This window comes from Poromitra crassiceps (assembly GCF_964638095.1).
Source record: "Poromitra crassiceps genome assembly, chromosome: 3".
Lineage (NCBI taxonomy): Eukaryota > Metazoa > Chordata > Actinopteri > Beryciformes > Melamphaidae > Poromitra > Poromitra crassiceps.
The window spans coordinates 72,621,458-72,638,032 of NC_139625.1; the positions used below are offsets into that span (position 1 = coordinate 72,621,458).

Below are 16,575 nucleotides of genomic sequence, written 5' to 3' on the forward strand. Positions count from 1 at the left end.
TATATATATATATTGTTGTACTGTTTTGTATCTCAGCCCATCATATCTTTACCTGCAGCCTCAGTCTGTTGTTGTGTTGTGTTACAGGGTCCAGACGGGCCTCCAGGGCCCTCGGGTACCTCAGGACAGCGCGGGCTGGTGGGTCAGCCCGGGGTCAGAGGAGAGAGAGGCATGGGGGGACTGCCCGGTCCTGCTGTACGTATTCTTCCTCACACTGTTTGTCATGTGACCTGTCTTCTGTCAGTGAGCTGTTGAAATTGTGATTACCTGCTTAGAATTGCGACAGGTAACGTAATTCACTCGATTGATCCCAGTCAGTAATTTAATAACCTTTCTACAAAAATACATAGATACAGTGTAGTTAAACATCATATCTTTCAGTTTACAAACTGTGATTTTATTAGTATTCCCATCAAAAACTCTAATACTTTTTTTTCCCCCATGGCTGAATTCACACTTTAATTAAACCTATAGTCTATATTTGGAATAGTGCTGTAAACATGTACCATCATCACCCTCCAAAAGAGTGAACGTGGAGTCAAAGTTAACATGGCTAATTATTTCCCAAGTTATTATTATTATTATTACCTAGCCAGTATCAACATTTGGCCTAATTCCATTTCAATCAGGAGAGACTAGAGACCAGTGAATGAAAATAATATTTATTACAATAGTGAATGAATGATGCATTACAGAAAATATGAGAATTAGGTATTGTTAATAGTCTTTGGCGCTTAGACACCACAGGGAGATATTGAGATAGCATCAGCCATGAGCAGCAGCCAGATAGATCCCCCTGTAGAGTCTAGATGCTGGTGGTGGTGATGGTGATGCCTCTCCTTCTGAAACTGATGAGACTTCAGACTGAAGAATCTGATGGGTTTGCAAAAACTGGGTAGAGAAGAGGAGGTGGCGGGTGTGAGTCTGCCAGCAGCAAGGTTGGGAGGCTGAATGAATAGAAACAAGCATATTTAATAGGACAACAGCCATGTGATAGGCTTACGATGAAGGGTGAAAAGCAATGTGATAGGCTTACAATGGAGGTGTGTGGGGTGAGATGTGATGTGACGCTATGCTATTGGATAAAAGAGACCAGGCGGCAAGCAGCTGATTATTCAATTTAAGCCCGGAGGTTGACAGGCTATTTTGAGCATGTGAGCAGATTTGAAGGGGTGGAGAAATAAGGAGTGAACTGAGGAAGTGTAAAGTGCAGATTATAGTCTTCCTGACTGAACCTCCGTTAGAACTTCATTTAAATTAAAGTCCCTACTGTACAGTATATTCTCCCAATTGTAATGGTATTTCTCTCTAAACCTGATTCAGAGTAAGCACACACAAAAACATGCAGAGTGGAAAGATGTGTTCTTATTCTCAAACTTAGAAATCAATATTCGTTTCGCAGGGTGCACCGGGAAAAGCCGGCACTCCTGGAACTCAGGGCGCCAACGGCCCACCTGGTGGAGTTGGTTTACCAGGAGCCACCGGGCCAAGAGGAGATGCCGGACCAGAGGTTTGTCCTGTCCATCTAAACCACTTCCTATAACTTTATCATTTACATTTGAGCTATTTAGCTGATGCTCTTATCTGCAGTGATGTACACAGTGCAACAGCAGAATAATTGGAACATTAGTTTACCACATTACCAACATGGCTTAGAATAGTAAGGAGTGTAAAGGTCCATCATCTTCAATAGGACTGGCAAATAGAATTTCTTTTAACAGATTTTTGTACACTTAAGATAACTTTTTTTTACATGGAACCTGATAATGAATATTGAATATGGAATTCCATAAAGACTACAAAAATCAATCATCCAAGATCTTCAAAAGAATTGGTTAAAATTCCTGCTTCCCCCAGCCCAGGTGCATTTTTCTCTCTTCTGAGTTTTCTCATCATAAACTGACAACACATATTTCTCTGTAAAGTCCCTTTTTTCTTCTGGTCTTCACATGGGAAGTTTATTATATGATTATGTGTCTCATGCAGGGTATCGCTGGAGCAGAGGGAGCGCCTGGTAAGGACGGTCTCTTAGGAGCCAGGGTAAGACTAAAGACATGGCAGTCAAGAGACACAAGTGTGTGTGTGTGTGTGTGTGTGTGTGTGTGTGTGTGTGTGTGTGTGGGTGTGTGTGTGTGTGTGCGCATGCGTGCGTGCGTGCGTGCCGTGCGTGCTTGCGTGCGTACATGCATGCGTGCACTTGTGTAATGTGGCTAATCCTCCTGGTTTGAACCAGAGCAATCTAGTAAGAGAGTGTCATCAGCAGATGTCCAAAATGCTGATACCAGGAAGGGGGCTCACGCTACGTTTGAGTGCATAAAATAAAGCTGAGAATATACAATTTGATTATTTAAATGTCTGACCCTTTCAAAGTACATCACAAACAGTCCATTCTGCTGCTACTCCACAGCACTCCTTAATCCAGAACCTTATTTCCCAAAAGTTCCTTTTTGCCAAAGGTTGCATTTGCAATGAAAAAACTGGTCCATTGGAGTGAATAGAGATGTTGCGATTCTTCTATATAGGAAAGAAGATAGTAACGCACACCAATAATACGTTTCAGGAGGTGCTGATCACCGAAATCGCGAACTTGAGGATGAAGGAAGTGTTGCACACTCACTGCTCCATATGCGAAAATTGTTTTAATGAAATTACGTTTCGGCCTATGGCCTTCTTCAAATTTACAGACACTACATAACCGAGTGGTTTTTATAGGTCTGGATCTAATTAATGGCACACCTGATGGTGATGACAATTCACATGATTGACAAGTCATCAGGTAGACTAGAGCAGCCAATCAAAAAAAAACAAGTGGGAAGGCTGTCACAGCCAATCAATACATACTATTATTTACCAGTGAAATACCATAATACAATATATACTCATAGACATTTAGGGAAGTTAGAACATCAGCTCTGGGAAGAGTCATCATAAATAACTTTCTAAATATCCAATAAAAAGATTATCTGAAGTTTACATAGAAAAACACACATTACAGGTAACACCTCAAATCATAGTCCACATTGAGTCCATGGGGAGATAGAGTTCTCAGTTGGTGGATCCAGAAGTGTTCTCTCCTGGAAAGTAAAAGATCTAGGTTACCTCCTCTCGGTGGCAGTGATACATGTTCAATACCAATGTATTTAAACGAGGAGATAGGGTGGTTGGCCTCAGCAAAATGTGCTACTACTGGATAATTCATATTCTTACATCTGATGGTACTTAGGTGCTCAGCAATAGGAGTCTTTAGTGCTCTACTCGTTTTACCTACATATGATTTTCCACAGGGGCAAATAATGAGGTAGATTCTTCTATATAGACAGTTCTGGTTTGAACAAACATCTTATATTAATGAAAATCCCCACTGGGGGTGAGGGGGTGCCGCTGTGTCCCGGCCTGGCCTTCTCTCCCATGCCTTATGTGTGTGGGGGCGGGGACCGGGGTGGGGGGCATTGGTGCTCTCCATCACTGGTCGTGGGTTGCCGGTAGGTTAGAATAGCTTAGGTTAGGCGATATATTAGCTACAGCCTAACTATAGGCTGTAGACCTGTTATAGTGTTCAGGCTAAAATCAGACTAGAGTAGAGTAGGACAGGCCAGACTAGGCTGTAGATTAGCTAGATTCCCTGTGTCCTGGTTAGTTCTGGTTAATGTCTAGAGTAGACAGAGTAGACCACCTCCCCTTCCTGAACTCTCCCCCCCACTGTTCTAAAGCATGGCATCCATTCTATTCTAAAGCATGGTACCCATTATCTTTCTCTTTCCCCCTTTCCCACCTCTCCCTCCCTGTTCTCTCCTCCCCCACATTTCCCATTCCCCCCACCTCCTCCCTTTCCATGCTCTCTCCTCCCCCACCCCCCCCCCCGCTCTCCCCCTCCCTTCTCCTGATCTCTCCTCTTTCTCCCTTCCCCTCCCCCTCTCCTCCCCAACATTCCCCATTCCCTGCCACTTCCTGCTCTCTCCTCTCTCACATTCCCCCTGCTCTCCCTCCCCTGCACCCTCCTCCCTTTCCTGATCTCTCCTCCCCCACTATTCCCCCACTATTCTAAAGCATGGCACCCATTCTACTCCAAAGCATGGCACCCATTCTATCCTCTCCCACTATTCCGCCACTATTCTAAAGCATGGCACCCATTCTAACCTAAAGCGTGGCACCCATTCTATCCTATATTTCCATATTTTCTATATTTCTCTATCATATGATTGTTCAATGTGTTATTATTACTACTGTAATTTGCTACTGTTGTGTCAGCTAGCCCTCCTTTCCCTGTTCTCTCCATATACTCTCTCATACTCCCCCTGCTCTCCCTCCCCAACTCCTCCCCTTCCCGAACACCCCCCCTCCTCCCCCACACACTATTCTAAAGCATGGCATCCATCCTATTTTAAAGCATGGCACCCATTCTCTTTCTTTCCCCCTTCCCCTGCTCCTTCCCCACCTCTCCTTCTCTGTTCTCTCCTCCCCCACATTTCCCATTCTCTCCTCACCTCCTCCCTCTCCCTGCTCTCTCCTCCCCCACATCCCCCTGCTCTCCCTCCCCCCTCCCCTCTCCTGCTCTCTCCTCTTTCCCCCTTCCCCTGCTCCTTCCCCACCTCCTTTACTCCCCAACATTTCCCATTCCCTCCCCACCTCATCACTTTCCTGCTCTCTCCTCTCTCACATTCCCCCTGCTCTCCCTCCCATCTCCTGCTCTCTCCTTCGCTCTATCCTATATTTCTATATTTTCTATATTTCTTTATCAATTGGTCAATGTGTTATCATTACTACTGTAATTTGCTACTGTTGTGTCAGCTAGAATTAGCTAGACATATTTTCTGTGAAGCCCTCCAGGACATGCTTGTGAATTAGGGCTATACAAATAAACTTGACTTGACTTCTGCAGTACACTTGAATTGGACCCTTTTCAAGTATGATCATTGATGTATGATCATTGATGTGTGTGCGCATGCATGTGTGTGTGTTTGTGTGTGTGTGTGTGTGTGTGTGTGTGTGTGTGTGTGTGTGTGTGTGTGTGTGTGTGTGTGTGTGTGTGTGTGTGTGTGTCTGTGTGTGTGCAGGGAAACAGAGGGAACCCCGGTGCGGAGGGTCTGGCTGGTGCTCCAGGGTCTCTGGGTACGGAAGGTTCGGTGGGAACGACGGGCGGCCCGGGGGCAAGAGGCGACAACGTGAGTTCCACAAACACAGACACACACGCACACGTATGTATATGTATTTCTTTACCCCGAATCCAACGCCGCCACCCATGAGATGGTGGAGATATGTCCGCCCTGCATGCAGGGCTACAAGAGAGAGAACGGTCCCTATCGTTGCATCGGCGCTGTTTCTAGGCCGAACGCCTGGCGCAGCTCAAATCAGTGGGCGTGGACAAGCGCACTTGATATCGTCGTGCTGGCGCTAGACGCAGCCTCAACCATTACAACCACGCCTTTTAAGCGTAAAATTATGCACCGTCATGCTCATTGGATAACTGCAATAAACGAATTGCACGCTTGCCTTTTTAGCTCCAATTCCAGTGATCCCGCAAAACCAGACGAAAGCCAAACGCTCTGCCCCCCCCCCCCCCTCCCTTCATCCAGTCTGTCTGTCTGCATTATAGGCTATTATTCCATATTATTATGCTTCTCAAACCAATCTAACTGCAGTTTCAATACTGCAAGCATGTAAATACGCTACACTATAGCAAGATCAAAGTGAAAATAATGTTCTAAAGGCATCAGCTTCAAAAATATAGCCTATCCCTATATGATGAGATTAATTTTATATTGGTGAAAGTTTGTTCAGAACGATATCGTTTTCTCTCCCCTGCTGCAGGTAGAATGATGCACATAAATATACCCTACATTATGTAAAATCATTGCATAAATGTGTTTTTATTGTAAAACTAAATGTGAAGTTGGGCCAAGTTATTGGAGCGGACATCACAGTATAGCACATGCGCGTTCTGAAGCGCGTTCCGCTGACACTTATCTAAATGACGTTAAATCGACAAAGGATATATATAGGCCCAGGAGGACATATATGTTTCACTTAGGGTGGTGTTTTAATTTCGATGATTTATTTGGTCCAATATTGAAATGTTCTACAATTGCAGGCTGTGTTACCATTACACATTATTTTAGATCGACCTTTTATATCTATTTCGCCTCATTTGGTTGCTATTTAGTAGCGAAATTGAGTACCCAATTGCATGCTGGGGCATTCACAGGCAGTCAGAGAGAGACAGTCGTATTGTGCCTGTCAGACTGCCTGCAGCCTCAAAGCGGTACGGACGGAGTTGTTTTACCCAGGCTGGAAGCGTTGTCACACAGGCTTGTGACAGTAACTCAACGCGGAAGGATTTATTTCACAATAAACTGGTAAACGCACACCAATGCCTGCTCCTGTCAGTAGGAGAGAGGGAGAGAGTGACACAGAGAAGGGTGACAGAGGAGAGAGGGGAGGGACTGGCCCACTGAATAGGCCTGCTTTTCAAAGGCGCAAGGCGCTAAATTAACGGCAGGTCGGAAGATAGGAGTACGGCGGTATTTAGCGCCGACACGCCCACTTTGGCCCATTCTGGGACTGCGCCACGCCCATTCGGCCTAAAGCGCATTTGGCAGCCTAAAGCCATATTGATATCGTCCCAAAACAGGCGCAAGGCACGTTTTTTGCGTTTAAGGCCCGTTTTAGCGCCGAAGGCCTGTGGGAGAATAGGGCCCATAGAGTGCATACAGAGTAGTGTCAAGCCTTTCGTCGGCTAGCAGCTAGCGTTAGCACTTTTGCTTATCAAGTGTTGAACTTAGCTCCGGTGGAATCAATGTTGTCCAGTCGGTTATTTTGTGTCCTGTCGCATCATCAAGGTTCCGCTTCTGGCACCATGTTTATATAATGGTTGTCCAGTCAGGTGATATGTTTCAGTAAAGCTTGTGCCTTTTCTTCTGCACTCTCCGCTTTTACTGTAGCTTTGCTGCATGCTTGAAACCCTGACTGCCACCTGGTGAATAACTCTTGTAACAGAGGGCAGCATTTGTATTACAAAAGATAATGGAAGTAAATGCATTTGTTTATTTTAATTATGGATCATAATACAATGCAATTCCAAATGCACTTTATTTTAAAAGTAGCCACACAGTGAGAAAAAGGAAAGTGAGAGTAATGCATCGATTCGAGATGCATCAATAATCGTTTTATAATCAAATCGTAGCCCTCTGAATCGGAATCGAATCGTGAGGTGTCTAGAGATTCCCACCCCTAGCACACACACACACACACACACACACACACACACACACATACACAACTTTAAAGGAAGGTTTGGAGGGACACCAAAATCATCCATGTTTAGATCGTTTACTACAGTGTTCCATGTTAACACTTCAGCAAAACGTCAAAACACAATAGGAGCATGCCGTCTTCGTGTTTTTATTGCTTGATTACATAATCTTACACACATTGATCAAGGAAGCCTAGAGATTATTACCATTTAGACAATAAAAAATAACATGTTTTGATATGATCTATTTAATACACATTTATACTATTGTGTGTCAAACTCAACCGAATTCCTCATCAAACCATAGCAATAAAAGATAGATTAAAAACTCCACTTTGATTTATTTATTATTTTTTGATTTTCTATTAATCCAATCTTAAGCACTGCATCAGTTAATGACATTATTGCCCTCTTCTTTTCTATTGCAGTAGCTAGTCTATCACACAGGCGACTTTAGAGTTTTAAGTAGGGGTGTCACGATACACTCAGTTCACGATACGATACGTATCACGATACTGGGTTCACGATAACGATACGATACGATACGATTTTAACAATATTTTTTTAACCTTGAATAATGACAATATATGACTGGAAAAGTAGTATTTTATTTGAAATGCACAAATACAAAACATGCTGTTGTGGGAAATTGTTATTACAATAACAACTAGAAAAAACATGAGATTGGAGATAAGGCTTATCTTGAAATAGAATGAGTTACACCGTCACTTAGATTTACTTTGAACTAAAAGGTTTCTCAGCAGTATAAATTCTCATTATGCATCTTCAGTTTTTCTTCAAACTCAAACAACAAGACTTTTCTTAGTCTATTTTTTATGCATCTTCAGTTTTTCCTGTCAAGTAAACAGTTTTGCCAGAAACTCAATTGAATGGTTTCTCTCCTGTATAACTTCTCATGTGTCTCTTCAGAGACTTGTTCGACTGAACTACTTTCCACACATTGAACTTCAACAAACAAAGACGTTTCTTTGTCTATTTTTGAAAAAAAAAAAAAAAATTTTTTTTTTTTTTTTTTTTTTTTTTTCACGATATGAGATTTCATCTCAACGATACATATCGTGACGTTTTACTATCGCGAAATTTCGTGGGACGATATATTGTGACACCCCTAGTTTTAAGCGAGCATTTTTAATCTAGATAAATTAGCGAAAAAGTAGGGTTCCTGCTGTAAAATTAAACCTCATCTCTATTTTTTTCTCACGTGTCTCTTGTCACTTGTTTTTAATTTAGGGTGCCAAAGGACCCCCTGGACCCCCGGGATCAGATGGACTAAGAGGCATAGTGGTAAGGATGAAAAGACAATTTCCTATTCTGCCTAAAAAAACAGCAACAAAACCAAAAACAGACATTTCTAGTAGCAGATAATTTGTAATTTTTTAGAACATGCTGTGCCAGTCTCAATAACATGTTGCATGACACCAATCTTGAACTGTCATTGTGTGTCCTGCTTTCAGGGACCCCAAGGACCACAGGGAGAGAAGGGAGTGGCTGGAGTTCAGGGAGACCGGGGTCAGAAGGGTCACAGAGGTTTCACCGGGCTCCATGGTATCCCAGGGACAACTGTAAGCAAAGCCATGACTCACACTGGCACCATGACCCCTAGAATCTCAATTAAAGGATGGGATGGCCTTTTCTGTTGCAGCCTTGGCCAATGGCCAATCTCATCTCATCTCCTCTGTTTCAGGGGGTCACAGGTGATGTAGGAGATCGAGGTATCATCGGACCAGGAGGCCAGAGAGTAAATACATAACAATACTTTGGTCCATCGCATATATATATCTATATATATCTATATCTATATCTATATATATCTATATCGTATATATATATATATATATATATATTACAGTGTTTACATTATCTTATAACCACATAGGGGCTTCCAGGAGTGACAGGACCCCCTGGGAAGGAGGGAAATCAGGGACAGAGAGGACCTATGGGCCCCCCTGGAAGCAGAGGATCCAGTGGAGACATCGGAGCAGCGGTGAGACAACATGAACTTTAAATGTTTACATTGGAGACATTCAGCGAACAATAAGTCAAATTTATTTACGGTACATAGAAGCTTTCATAGAGCAAAGTCACAAAGTGCTTCACAAGAGTAAAATACTGTAGTACCAAAAAGAAAAACAATAAGACATCAAAATGCAATAATAAGATGCTCAAAAACAATAAGACATAAAAACAGAACTAGACAGAGGGTAAAAAAGGCCGGTCTGAAAAGAGGAGTCTTTAGCTGCTTTTTGAAAGTGACTGTCTCAACCAGAGAGACTTACAGTGAGTGAGCAGGTATTGGTTGGTGTCACAAATGGCTGGTGATGGCCATCTGCTCATTGCATAGTTTGAGAATACAGAAGTGATTCAACAGAGAAAGAAAAGAAAAAAATACAAAGTTGTGCAGAAAAACACAACTTACTATAAATCTCATCTGGACCTGGTAGGGCTTCCTGCTTCATTGTCTTCCTCATGGACACTTCAACAAGGAGAATGCTTACTGGAGCTTGAACTCAGAGCGTCAAAGGACTCCAAAGTCTCTATAACTGCCCAAAACATGACAAACTAGAAGTGCACTCCTCAGAAGACCTCCGCCAAGGCCAAAACTGCTATGATATGCAAATTTTGTTAGTTGGATCGGAAGCCCATTTTCCCTATCCCCGCCCCTTTAATGACCACGCCCCATCCCACCATCCACATACACCTAGACACTCCCCCTACCCATCCCCCTCAAACCCCGACTCTCTACGTCTACGACCTTCCTATCCCTAACTATGGACCCTTTTTTCTCCCCCCCCTCCCCCCGACCTGAATCAGATCGGATCCACTCCTAAATGTAATGGGTTCTTCACACCCTTCCACGAGTTTCATGAAAAGACAGGCAGGCAGACAGACGCACCAAAAACATAACCTCCATGGCGGAGGTAACAAATACACCACTAACCACGTATTAATAAATGTTTATGTTCCTCTTGTCTTGATCAGGGTCCAGAGGGGGACGCCGGCCCCCCTGGCCCTCCCGGCCCCCCCGGCCCCCCCACCGCCGCCGTGGGAGACCTCTTCGGCAATCTGGATTACGGACAGTACGGCGCTCCGGAGAAGGCCGGGGACTACAGCGACCCTGCTCCCCCTCCCGAGTTCAACCAGGACCAGGCTCTGCCCAACAAGGCTGGGGCGGTGGTGCGGGCGGACAGCGGCGTCCAGGCCACGCTCAAGACTCTCACTGGACACCTGCACAGCCTCCGCAGCCCCGACGGCAGCCCCAGCAACCCTGCCAAGACCTGCCAGGACATCAGGCAGTGCTACCCCCTCAAGAAGAGCGGTGAGGGCTGCATGTGGCCTATTGTTTCTGTTGTTGCAGCTCTATACAGCGGTTACTCATTTAGTTTGGCCACTTTGCTGCGGTACTGCCTGAATGTCGTGGCAGCAGTGAGGCGGCCTTTTGTAAAGAACAAAGAAAACATTTAGATAACAAAAGACCCCACTTTTACCGCTGTGGCAGTACCACTTTTACCGCTGTGGCAGTACCACTTTTACCACTGCGGCAGTACCACTTTTACCACTGCGGCAGTACCACTTTTACCACTGCGGCAGTACCACTTTTACCACTGCGGCAGTACCACTTTTACCACTGCGGCAGTACCACTTTTACCACTGCGGCAGTACCACTTTTACCACTGCGGCAGTACCACTTTTACCACTGCGGCAGTACCACTTTTACCACTGCGGCAGTACCACTTTTACCACTGCGGCAGTACCACTTTTACCACTGCGGCAATACCACTTTTACCACTGCTGCAGTACCACTTTTACCACTGCGGCAGTACCACTTTTACCACTGCGGCAGTACCACTTTTACCGCTGCGGCTTTACCACTGCGGCAGTACCACTTTTACCACTGCGGCAGTACCACTTTTACCGCTGCGGCAGTACCACTTTTACCACTGCGGCAGTACCACTTTTACCACTGCGGCAGTACCACTTTTACCACTGCGGCAGTACCACTTTTACCACTGCGGCAGTACCACTTTTACCACTGCGGCAGTACCACTTTTACCACTGCTGCAGTACCACTTTTACCACTGCGGCAGTACCACTTTTACCACTGTGGCAGTACCACTTTTACCACTGTGGCAGTACCACTTTTACCACTGCGGCAGTACCACTTTTACCACTGTGGCAGTACCACTTTTACCACTGTGGCAGTACCACTTTTACCACTGCGGAAGTACCACTTTTACCACTGCGGCAGTACCACTTTTACCACTGCGGCAGTAATTGCGGCAGTACCACTTTTACCACTGCGGCAGTACCACTTTTACCACTGCAGCAGTACCACTTTTACCACTGCGGCAGTAATTGCGGCAGTACCACTTTTACCACTGCGGCAGTACCACTTTTACCACTGCGACAGTAATTGCGGCAGTACCACTTTTACCACTGCGACAGTAATTGCGGCAGTACCACTTTTACCACTGCGGCAGTACCACTTTTACCACTGCAGCAGTACCACTTTTACCACTGTGGCAGTACCACTTTTACCACTGTGGCAGTACCACTTTTACCACTGCGGCAGTACCACGTTTACCGCTGTGGCAGTACCACTTTTACCGCTGCGGCAGTACCACTTTTACCACTGTGGCAGTACCACTTTTACCACTGCGGAAGTACCACTTTTACCACTGCTGCAGTACCACTTTTACCACTGTGACAGTACCACTTTTACCACTGCAGCAGTACCACTTTTACCGCTGTGGCAGTACCACTTTTACCGCTGTGGCAGACAGTAGGCTACCTTGAAACCCAGCAGTAAAATGACCAAACAAAATGAGTAACAACTCTAGGTCACTCTGGTTGGTTCCTCCACAAAAATGTCCCCACCATTTTGCGGTCACAGTTTTCACCCTAAGAGGCTGAGATTAAGCAGGGGACATAATTTAATAAAAGGCCAATATATCAATCTGTTATATTTGTATACAACTCTGGATTGGATATTTGTATTTAAATGGTAAATGGACTGCATTTATATAGCGCTTTTATCCAAAGCGCTTTACAATGTGCCTACATTCACCCATTCACACACAGAATGCGGCCAGCTGCCACGCAGGGTGCGAGCACAGCCATCAGGAGCAATTTGGGGTTAATGGCCTGTATTTATATAGCGCTTTTATCCAAAGCGCTTTACAGTCAGTAGGTACATTCACCCATTCACACACCGATGGCGGCAGGTTACCACGCAGGGTGCTGGCACACCAACGGGAGCAATTTGGGGTTCAGTGTCTTGCCCAAGGACACTTCGACATGCGGACTGGAGGAGCTGGGGATCGAACCACTGACCTTCTGGTTGGTGGACGACGCACTCTACCTCCTGAGCCACAGCCGCCCCCAGCTATTTAAACAGCTACAGAACTGTGCATGTACCTGGTGTTAGTCGTTTTCTTTCTATGTATGATACAGGTGAGTACTGGGTCGATCCAAACCAGGGCAGCACAAAGGACGCCATCAAGGTCTTCTGCAACATGGAGACTGGTGAGACCTGCATCTCTGCCAATCCATCCAGCATTCCCCGCAAAGCCTGGTGGACTAAATCCACTCCCACAGCCAATAAGCCTGTGTGGTTTGGAGCCAGCATCAACGGAGGAATCAGAGTAAGTAACCAACAGTTTTATGTCCATTTGTGATCAATCATTATTTGGTCCTTGAAATCCTTGAACTTTTGTGAATTTGACGGAAAAAGTCAAGGCCTTAAAAGGTTTTGAAAATAGACATAAATAGACACGGTAATTAAAAGTGCTTTAATTTATATATTTTGTGCAAGAATTAAAAAGAAATCTCTTGATATAGGCTATTGTTGTACAGCACAGTTGAGAAATGTTGACACATTCAAACCTCTCTTTAAACATTTTTTAAAAGTGTGAGCTTCTGTAAACCCTGCTAGTTCTCATTATAAAAATGCTCAGTGTTGTAACAGTAATTAACCTTGACCTCAAATTACAGTATGCTGTGTTGGGTCCTTGAATTTAAGGGAATTGGGCCTGGAAAGTCTGTGAAAAGTCCTTGAATCTGATGTTTAAGAGGGTGTGAGAACCCTGTCTGAAAATGATTTCTGCTGGATGTTTGGTAATCTTACCTTTCTTATCATCTTCCTAATTGTGTCAAATTGATTGTACGATTTCAGTTCGGCTACGGAAACGAGGAGGAGCAGCCCAATGTTGTGGCAGTCCAGATGAAGCTGCTGCGTGTCTTGTCCAAAGAGGCACATCAGAACGTCACATACCATTGCAGGAACAGTGTGGCCTACAAAGACGCCACGGGCGGCAACCTGAAGAAAGCCCTCGTCCTCAAAGGCTCCAACAGCCAGGACCTGAGAGCGCAGGGCCCCAACCGCATGAGATACACCGTCATCGAGGACGGCTGCTCAGTAAGTCACCATTGGAAAAATCAACCCAATCGCCAGAATAAAATGTTGGCATATTACATGTATGAAACCAGGAATATGTACAATATCAGTGTAAATTTGCAACAAAACATCGGCAAAATACACATTTTACATCTACAATCTCAACGTAAATTTGAAACATAACTTTCCAACCTTTCTATCCTTTCCAACTAAATACAAATAAAACAAGTTAGTTATATTTATAGGCAAGTAAAACAACTTTGCTTATGTTTCGGCAACTAAAGCAACTTGGTTAAGGTTAGCGTTATGGTTTGGGTTGGCGTTAAAACCAAAAGTAAAAACACAACATGCCATCGGAGTCGAACATGCCAGGCGCACCAGAATGAGTTTTTAAATGGGGGACAATAAAATAAACAAAATATCCCAAAATATCCCCACCCCCTCCCTCCTCCTACCACACACCAGCTGGCACACACACGCGGAGTCACAGACACACACGCAGACACACACAAATTTGCATATTTCCCAGCAAGCCTTGGTGGCTTCATAACCTTTGACAAGAAAGCAACCAAATCAGGCTAAATGAGTGGCAGAAGTGGTAGATAGAAGAAATAATAGTTATTTTTAACACAACATACAATGCAATTCTGGAACATTTCAATATTGGACAAAATAAAACTAGACTATATGAATCAAAACCCTAAGTGTAACACACATAGTGGGAAGGTGGTGTATATATAGCTATCACAACCACAACGAGTTATAGCCATGAGTGGGAAGTTTGAAGACTGAGTCGCTCCTTAGGCTGGCTGCCGTTCTCCTGTCTTTTTCCCCCAGTCTCTCTCATTTTGGGGGGACAGATTTTCCAAATTCCGGCGTGTATGGAACATGCGCTCTCTTGCTTGCAAGACGGGGATGCCACAGATCCGTCAATCTCACCCCTACTCCTTTGGCACCAGCGACATACTTCTATATGACAGTCATTCTCTATGACTCTATGACGTGTATAACGTTAATATTCACGTATCATCAAAAATGATATGCAATGTATTTTGGTTCAGAAATGTTCATACTCTACATTTCCGTGCATTCCAGAAACATACAAAGTTGACTTTTTATTCTGGCAACTGGGTTGAAAAGATTGAAGAGAGAGTGAACTGATGTATTTATCTCTTCTTGTATCTCTTCTCTTCACCCAGGCATCAAACGGCCAGTGGGGCAAGACAGTGATCGAGTACAGGACTCAAACCACAGCCAGGCTGCCCATCGTGGACTTGGCCCCCATGGACATTGGCAAGGCCAATCAGGAGTTCGGACTGGACATCGGACCGGTGTGCTTCTCATAAAACACCAGCGCAAGATGGATAGAAGTAGCCCTTTTTATTGAGGAGAAACATCATGATCAGAATTGTATAGAATACGGAGTCCTCGTTATGTAATGATTAAAATACATGCAGAATTAAATTTCACCGTAACATCTTTTAAAAGGCGTCGTGTTTGTGATGCCATGTGGAAGTTGTTGAAGTTGTGGAGAAATTGGATGGTGCTACCTCTGCTACGTCTGTCACAGATGCCATGCCATGCCAGGCCGAGTATCGAGTACGAGCAGAGAGATCGATGATTGTAAGATGATTCCCGTCGCCATGTTCTTCTTCTCACATGGTTGCGTTTCCCACAAGCTGTTGAACTACTCGTCATGTTGGCCAGCATTCAGGTGTACAGGAAAGCCACAGGACTGGTATGATGCTGACGTAATTTATTCATCTTTTAATAAATATATAATCTGACTGGCACAAATAGTCTATAGGGAAATGCATGTGGGTTATGCAAACAGATGCTGGAGGTGCTCGACTCGAAAAGACAAAGAAAGACAAAGTGAGATGCAAAAGGCTTGAAAACTTGCATAAACTGGAAAAACAGACTGCACTCTGGGAAAAAAAAGCTGTAGCTTCTTTAGTCAGCAGTTACAACGAAGACTGAATAAAGAAATGGAAGACTACTTAACCTAATATCGTAATGTTTATGATGAATAAGGACATTCTATTTTTCAATAGTGCTGTATTTTTTTCCAGTATGCATGGCAAGAAGCCTAGATGGGCAGAAGTGTATAGGGCAATAAGTAGTTTTTAAAGTTTTGTGGAATTAAACAAAGATGCAAAAAACATGCTTGAACCTAAATTATTAAGTTCTGTGCAAGAACTCATTTACGCTTTCAAAAGAAAACTTGTTTATCTCCTTTTTAGACGTGTTAAAACTTCAACTGTAAATGCAACGTTCAACTGTAAATTGCAAGTTATTTGTTCATTGTTTCTGTTGATTATTGATGTGAGAATAAATGTGTCTTTATTTAGAGTGACTGTACTCTTCCCGGGAAAAAACGAAGTGGTTGATGATCCTGAAAATCTGTTTCCACAATATGTGTAGATAAATAAACACTCACTTTACCCTGCATCAAGAAAGCAGGTTTAAATTCTTATGCAGAATAACTTGCATTTCCTCTGCAAGGCCAACAGAAATGACCAGAACTAAACTTGCCTTTAGCACAGTCTCCATCTCACCACTAGAGGGGGACAAAGATGTAACTTGATATTTGGTGGAGTACCTTACAGTGATTTTCAATCCATGTTAATTAACGCCTTACTGGTACAGTAGCACCCCATTTACACCTGGTTTTTAAATGCATTTAAAAACCATGTGTAAATGGGGTGTAAAAGATCTGAACACAATGTGAGCCAGACTACCTCCAGATGTGACCAGGAAGTTCTGATCGCATCCTGATCACTATGCACTTACACTTTGCATTAGCATGCATTTGTCCTTATCCAGATAACGTATCTGGATACAGGTCGCATTTAAAAACAAGGTGTAAATGGGTTGTGACAGTGCCATGTATGTATGTAACCGAATTACT

The 16,575-nt window shown here is 43.9% G+C and overlaps 1 protein-coding gene across 1 annotated transcript in view; it reads left to right on the forward strand.

The window, feature by feature from the left end:
- The window catches only part of LOC310773971 (uncharacterized protein), an 83,702-nt gene extending 67,686 nt beyond the window's left edge, over window positions 1–16,016 (forward strand). Inside the window, exons 44-55 of the mRNA XM_083634011.1 lie at window positions 88–195; window positions 1,403–1,510; window positions 1,987–2,040; window positions 5,055–5,162; window positions 8,501–8,554; window positions 8,725–8,832; window positions 8,955–9,008; window positions 9,147–9,254; window positions 10,250–10,586; window positions 12,722–12,912; window positions 13,443–13,685; window positions 14,864–16,016. Of these exons, the coding sequence (XP_083490137.1) occupies window positions 88–195; window positions 1,403–1,510; window positions 1,987–2,040; window positions 5,055–5,162; window positions 8,501–8,554; window positions 8,725–8,832; window positions 8,955–9,008; window positions 9,147–9,254; window positions 10,250–10,586; window positions 12,722–12,912; window positions 13,443–13,685; window positions 14,864–15,010 (1,620 nt within the window). The 3' untranslated portion in view covers window positions 15,011–16,016. The remainder of the gene's footprint in view (window positions 1–87; window positions 196–1,402; window positions 1,511–1,986; window positions 2,041–5,054; window positions 5,163–8,500; window positions 8,555–8,724; window positions 8,833–8,954; window positions 9,009–9,146; window positions 9,255–10,249; window positions 10,587–12,721; window positions 12,913–13,442; window positions 13,686–14,863) is intronic.
- The last annotated feature ends 559 nt before the right edge of the window (window positions 16,017–16,575 follow it).